The sequence below is a fragment of the Dendroctonus ponderosae genome, unplaced genomic scaffold (genome assembly GCF_020466585.1).
Source record: "Dendroctonus ponderosae isolate FM_Combo_2020 unplaced genomic scaffold, Dpon_F_20191213v2 Dpon_F_20191213_6, whole genome shotgun sequence".
NCBI lineage: Eukaryota > Metazoa > Arthropoda > Insecta > Coleoptera > Curculionidae > Dendroctonus > Dendroctonus ponderosae.
The window spans coordinates 4,460,775-4,467,941 of record NW_026018814.1 but is presented as its reverse complement, the minus strand read 5'-3'; the positions used below and the strand labels follow the sequence as shown (position 1 = coordinate 4,467,941).

Sequence of the window (7,167 nt, the reverse complement as noted above, 5' to 3'; positions counted from 1 at the left end):
CCAAAAAGAAGTTTGTAATTAATCGGTATACTTACACTCATATAGGAAATTCTGTCTTGATCATCTAGATGATCGTCTGTTTGAAGTCCGTTCTCAGAAATCATAATCGAACCAGGCTGATACCTGGAACACTCGACTTTGATAAAAATGTTCCACTGCCCCATTCAAACAAGTAGGTACCTGCCATTGATGAATTTGATCAAACTTCTGAATTTTTCGGGTCGCGATTGGGGATTAGTGGAGTCCCAAGTGGCGCCCATGTCCAGCCGGTAGCTGGGACTGCCAATGGGTGACTCCGAATTGGAAACATCGTAAACCTTATAACTTTATTGAGACTTTAAAGCGTCTCACTACCTATCGAGGTTTATTTTACCTGTTTAGACCAAAAAAGTCGGACGTTCCATTAATATATTCGATTTCTTCCTGAGTGAACACTGGAAGACGGGATCGGGCAAAACCCTCCAATGCGCTTCGGCTTGCAATCCTCTCTATCATTATTTGCGGCCAGTTGCCCAGAAAAACCGGATTAGCCCACCAACCCAACTAAAATTGCAGTTCAACATTTTTAGCCTATCATACACACACATCAAAAAACTTGCCATGAATTGCAGAACGCGCTCTTGAGCCTCAATGTCTTCGGCAGTGTCCGTGGTAGGATCGAACCAATTTGTGTTTAGAGCCATTCCAACCTTTCCTAAAAGCATTTCACTTTTTCACTTATAAAAAGTAGAATACATGTATAAATACACATACACAACAGACGCTACTTTAAAAGTATATCGGAATTTTGCATCCTTCACCCATTTTAGGGTGTAAATAAAAAAAAAATTTGTTGCGATATTTCTTACCGCCGTAATTAGGTTTAAATTCCTCGTCGTAAATATGATAAACTCTGGCATGTGCTTTCAACAATATGTAGGAGCATTGATAAAGACCATCCCCAACCAGGTTTAATCCAGGAGCAACAAGTGTCGATCCATATCCTCCGCTACATACAGCGTGAGGTTCGTTTATAGTAAACCTGTTAACAAATAAAAGCATCACAAGTAATTGCGTAAAAGTTAAAACAATGTGCACATTTAGTTCTGTAATATTTGCAACATCAAGTATATAGAAACAATAATTTAATAAATACAAAGACCGTATCAAAGTAAAACGATCTGGCCAGTGGGCTTAAATAAAACTAAAACATTTAAATAAATTGGTTTATAGAACATTCTAGTTGAAAACAGAACTGATATTTCAGTTAAATTGTCCTGCGATGTCCATTCGGTTTTTGATTTCTTCAAAACCATTTATTATCCGTTGTCCTCAAATATTTTGGTTTTTCATTGGCGTTTGTGTGGCAAACCGTTGGTGTGAGGATTCTAAAACCTGCATTAATACGATTTCATTTTTTTACTTTTTGTTACAAATTGAACAAGCAATCAAAGAGTATAATTATGTTGATAATTTTGATAAATAGCTTTGTTCAATGGGAACATTTCCACCCGATAGCTATTGGAACATATCTGAACCGGTTTCCGATATATCAATACATTTTGATCATTGTTGATAAAAATTTAATTAGCTGCATTTATTCGAATTTTTCATCTTAAAATAATGCCAGCAATCACTTTCTAAAGTTTGTTAGACTTCTTTCAGATCACCCTGCATTGGGTTATTTTATTTTTGTATCAAATATATGCAAGAGTGTTTTGCTTTCAGTTGATTGTAATCATTAAATACACTTATTTTTGGCACGTGATAATCATAGGAAACTTTACGGCGATTCTAAAGTTACATATATATACATATAACATATAGAAGTTTGAACCAAATACAAATACTTACTAGTGATTTTTGTTTTAAATTGGTGTGTAATTTCGGTTTCCCTTGTATAACTTATTTGATTTAACTACATGAATTCAAGTACATATTTTGACCAAATATTTGTGAGAACTAGATATCGACAAAATAATAAAAACATATTTCAAAATGGTATGAAAAATCTCATATATTAACACTTCTAAACGTCTTTGTATCTTTGATGGTTTTGGATGTGTTCATCCAAACCCAGTGGCCCTTTCAGAGTTTTTTTTCAATAAATTATGTTAAAAATGGGAAATGAGAATGAATATATACAGTTAAAATCAAGCTAACTTTTTAGAGTAAAGGTGATTAAATTTCTAACAAACTTGCAAAATATTTAGAAAAACAAAGATTCCTACTAAAAAGTACTACTTTCTGACTTGTTCATCTTAAAAGAAAATATTCAGAATATATTATCAATAAATTACTTTTATGCTTTCCGACCTAATTAGAAGACTTATTTTTTCCATTGTTTGGCTGTTTTTACTCTAGATTCTAAATTTACTTGTTACGCAGCATTGAGCTAAATCTATCTTGTTGTCGATTTTACCCTGTTTTTATTGCTGTATTACTTTGCTTTTTTATTATTAAATGCCAGACAGTGGATTACTAATAGTAGTGCAATAAGAATAGAAAAGGAGTTATATAAAATAAACTTAAAACTAAGTAGACTACCTGCTTTTCCACTAACGCTCCAAGCCGATAGCTGGAATTTATTTCAATATTTTTAGTTTATATTCAGTATGCACAAGGAGATAAATAGATTTTCCAACAGTAAAGTGTACATAATCTGAGCTGCTAAACTACAAGCATTATACTGAAATTTTAATCTCTAAGCTTTGAAATATTTATCTCAATACTTTTCCTGGCTTAGGTTGATGCCTATTTCTAGACGCTTTTGTTATCATTTAATTGATTTCCTTTTACTGAAGTTAATATATTGTTTAAATGGAAACGGATGGTTTAAAAAATCTCATAAAACTCTCAGATTTTTATTTAAAAAATTTTAATTTTCACTCATTTAACTGTTTTAAATTAATATTTCAAATTTAAATTTTTACTCATTTTTCACAATTTTACGATTTCTATACAGACTCTGTAGTTAGTTGTTGAGGTGTTAAATAATTTCTGTAAGCTCATTTTACAACATTAGTGTATCAGTATTGGTTTATTTTCTAATTAACCATAAAAATCAATACTTTCTTCGTTCAATGTTATTTTAGATCCATTTTGATGAAACTATTTAGTCTTCATACTTTGAACCTGAACTTTTCTTTTATTTTGTATTAATCATAGAAAACCCTCTAAATTTTCGCTGTTTTAATGGATTGAAAATATCCGCTCATCATCAGTTGGTATGCTTTTCAAATTTCAATTTTTGGCATTTTCCTAGGAACGCGACTCTTGGAAATTATTGGCTTTTCTTAAACATTACTCACATATAGACGTAGAAAACTTATATGATATGCTCGCACTTAGTTACATAACTTGAGTATTTTGTTTGGAGCGCTCTTGTAAAGCTATTTTTTGCTTAAGTAAGTTCCCCACTAAAATACTAAAATATGTTCTATTCTACCTCTTCTCATAAACCGCGACTTAAACCCTCTTTTTGCATTCGGGTTTTTTAGAAAAGCAGGTGCTGACTTATTTTAATGACACTTCCTTGGTGGTTTTTGGTTTGAGATTGATATTAAAGTGCAAGCGTTCTTTGTAAATTGCTCAATTAGCCAGTATGGGTCGCAAAACTTTCAAATTTAACTGTTCTTACCAGTATTTTACATACGATCCATATTCTTGGAAGAGCAACCGTGCAAAGTCCTCAAAATAGTCCACAAATTGGATATTCAATAAGCCACCCAGTTGGCTAATGTATTCAGGCATATCCCAATGGTATATGGTGATTAGAGGTTCTATTCCAGCTTCTACCAGGCCCTGAATAATGTGTGATCAAAAAGGCTAACTTTGATGGAATTTTCTTTACCTTAATTAATTTAGCGTAATGGTCGATTGCTTTCCGATTGATTGAGTTGATGGTGCCGTTAGGAAGTATTCTGGACCATGCTATTGAGAATCTGTTACAGATAAAGAACTCGGGAGTTACTCAAAATTAATCGATTCTACTGTATTCCTGCCTGTACGAATCTAATCCCAGAGCTTGGGCATTTGCAATATCTTCCTCCCATCTATGATAGGAATCGCAAGCAACATCTCCATTGTCGCGATCTGGAAAATCACATTTTAGTCTACAAAAAGTTTAGTTTTCAAAAATATAAAAGTGTTTCGAAAAAGTGAATGTATGGCCTTAATGCTTCCCAATCATTAAATAACGTAAATAATTTGTATAAAATGCTTCAGTCTCAACCGGAATCCTCTTCCCTTACCATTCAAATAATCTTTTCGTATCTAATTTATCTTTCAAAAAGTTGGTTTTCGATCTTTTTGTTAGGGTAAGACTTGTTTTTTACCTATCTTTACAAAAAACGTGCAATGACAAAAAGTCAGGAGTATTTGTTGATTTTGGTTTCTTTTTATGTTTTATCCTTTGCGAAGAAGATGAAAAATATTATAGTAAGAGCGCCAATGTACAGGATATAATAAAAATAACTATCAAAATCTGCTAAAAATGATATTTGTTTGGGGCAGGTTCCTCTGATTCTTCAGTGGAACAGAAAACTGTATTTTTTTTCACCGTTTTTCAGACATTAACATAAGTATGACGTACTGAACAATTTTTCCTTATAAAAATTAAAAATTACACAAAATTACATTCAAAATATTCAGTGCATGTGCTGTCTGTGACCATTTTTTTTTCATTTTATCACTTTCTCATCGTTTCACTGCTTTTTGCAAATAGGCATGAACAATTTAATAACGCAAAATAATAGCAGCAATAACCCAAATAAGATTTAATAATGTTACGGCAAATATAATTAAATTATTGGTCTCAAAGATCAATTAGATGCACAATAAAACAATTATCATCAAATTTTGGTAGGATTAAAGACAAATTTGAGCTTATAAGATGAAAAGGTACTTTAGCCTGCTTCTACTGACTGCTCTTAAGCATATGTTGAAAAACTTGTTGAAGAACTAAACTTTTGATCTAAGTTAAAGTTCCTATTATTCCTGCGTTCTCTTGCTTGTAAGCTTTCTTCCTGGATTTGTAAGAGTATCAAAGAAACAAATAAATAAATGAAAAAATGTGCTTATCGCTGTTAAATTCTTGTCGATATCAGCAATGTAAAGCATATTGAGAACTACCTATTTATGATGGCTGTTTTAATTTTTCTTTAATTTATTTACACAAGCTGTGTATTTCCTCTATATTATATTTGCGCTTTTTTCGTACAAGCGAATTTAATTAAAGAATGTGACCGGTTTTAGTGCATCTTAACACAAGTGTTTAAATAGTCATGTTTCGGTTCTAAATTTGTGCAATTTTTAAATAATGTTTCAATATTTTATTGCCATGTGCCACTTGTTTAATAGTGCTGTATTATTTAAAATTCACATTATTTTTTTTCCTAATAATTCTAATTTTATGTTAACATCAGTTCATACCAACACGGCATTATTTTTACTTTATTTGCGTATTTAACATTACTTACTAGCATCATGTAGGAATTTGTCCCAAATATTTTCGCCTTTCCCATCTTCATTCCATGCACCTTCAATCTGATAGGCAGAAGTTGCTGCGCCAAATAGAAACTCGTCTGGAAACTTCCGGGCCGCTAAAGTTCTATAATTTAAAAAATTTGGCTTTAGCAAGCATTGAAAATTCTTCGTTTATATGCAATATAAATATTTTCCAATCATTTTTTTTTAATTACCCAGCAATAAATCCAAGGACTATCACGACTTTCGTCAGCATATTCGGCAAAATTAAGGAAACAATTATAATCAACTGGCAACATTTTAGAGCTCACTTCTATGGTGTCATTCAAGGACTTTTAAGTACTTTATCATATTTGTTTTAAGTGGTCCAATAAGTATCACTATTCGAATCCTATATATTTTTTATCTTGTGACGTTGGCTTTATTCTAAGTGTTTTCAAGTTTGTTATTGCATAAACAACAACTGGCTTAAGTAGAACAATTTGAAATTAACTTGTTCTCCCATTTGCATCATTTATTTAATATCTTTCTGGTTCATACTTCCGTATTGTTGCAGTAAAAACGAAGACAATTAAATGAAAAGTACCTTGCCTTTCTAATTTACCATTATTTGTTGTATGTTTATGTAAATTTTTTGAGCATTTTATTTCAAAATGGGGCTGCTATTTTTTAAAACATTCGGGCTGCTAATGTTCAAAAAAACTTTTCAAGTACGTTCAGTTCATGCAGAAGGTTTAAGTTGGGAAGACTTGTTGCGATCTAATGAATCATACTGCCAAATTAATCAAGCCAGGCTATGCTCTAATTGCCATATATTTCGTAAAAATCTAAACTGTCTGACAGTCTTTAAAAACTTGACAAAACTGATACTAAACTTTGAGTGATTACCTAAAACCGAATAGGAACATGTAGGTAATGCTTAAAAATTAAAAACATCTACTGTTATTCTCAGAATCCTTACGGGGGCATAAGAAGATATTGAAAATAAAACACTAAAACTAATATCAATATTTTTATTTCAAATAATTTGTTGTTTACAAACACCCCAGACATCTGTGCTGAGCAACAGTCTTGAACCATCGGGCAGACTGTTTGTAGGTCCTGGTCTTGTTCTCACTTTCAAAATCGACGTCAATCAGCCCAAATTTAACCCTGGAAGACAAGGTAATTTTGGCAAAGGTGAAACAGTGGGTTGATATGAGCTTACGTGTATCCACTGCCCCACTCGAAAGTATCCAGCAAAGCCCAAACAGTATAATGAGTAACTGGGACATTGTCCAGGTAGATGGCATCGAGAATATTTTTCAAATAGCCCTAAAAAACTTGACTGTGAATTTCCATTTGCTCGCTACAGTAAAATTCAAGTACATTCAGATACACATATCTATCGTTATCCTCCAGAGAATCATCGCTGGTCCATCCATTTTCAGTGACAAAAATTTCCCCAGGGTTGTAGTTGTCGTTGATCCAGTTAACTAGTTTTCTGATTCCCATCGGCCAAGAAACCACATATCCAACCTAAGCAATTAGAGGTGTGTGTTAATTTCAAATTAAATTGACTGAAGAGTAGAGCTTTTACCTCTGCTGCTTGCCAAGATGGATCTGAAGTGGCATACACGCAAGTGTCCAAATCGTAAGATGGCTCAGAGATGGGGGCATCATCTGCCCAACCAATTAGAGTGCTGGAATATCTGAAAAACG

General features: G+C 32.6%; 2 protein-coding genes across 2 annotated transcripts in view; both read right to left on the bottom strand.

Annotated features, from left to right (window-relative positions):
• The window catches only part of LOC109540664 (myrosinase 1), a 7,399-nt gene extending 1,625 nt beyond the window's left edge, over positions 1-5,774 (bottom strand). Inside the window, exons 1-10 of the mRNA XM_019909108.2 lie at positions 5,682-5,774; positions 5,460-5,590; positions 3,984-4,074; positions 3,833-3,923; positions 3,620-3,783; positions 849-1,021; positions 600-694; positions 374-543; positions 181-324; positions 36-123 (exon numbers count right to left, since the gene is read on the bottom strand). Of these exons, the coding sequence (XP_019764667.2) occupies positions 36-123; positions 181-324; positions 374-543; positions 600-694; positions 849-1,021; positions 3,620-3,783; positions 3,833-3,923; positions 3,984-4,074; positions 5,460-5,590; positions 5,682-5,722 (1,188 nt within the window). The 5' untranslated portion in view covers positions 5,723-5,774. The remainder of the gene's footprint in view (positions 1-35; positions 124-180; positions 325-373; positions 544-599; positions 695-848; positions 1,022-3,619; positions 3,784-3,832; positions 3,924-3,983; positions 4,075-5,459; positions 5,591-5,681) is intronic.
• A 691-nt stretch (positions 5,775-6,465) lies between these two features.
• LOC109540658 (myrosinase 1) overlaps positions 6,466-7,167 on the bottom strand; it is a 6,427-nt gene continuing 5,725 nt past the window's right edge. The window contains exons 9-12 of the mRNA XM_019909099.2: positions 7,046-7,157; positions 6,835-6,984; positions 6,674-6,780; positions 6,466-6,618 (exon numbers count right to left, since the gene is read on the bottom strand). Of these exons, the coding sequence (XP_019764658.1) occupies positions 6,501-6,618; positions 6,674-6,780; positions 6,835-6,984; positions 7,046-7,157 (487 nt within the window). The 3' untranslated portion in view covers positions 6,466-6,500. The remainder of the gene's footprint in view (positions 6,619-6,673; positions 6,781-6,834; positions 6,985-7,045; positions 7,158-7,167) is intronic.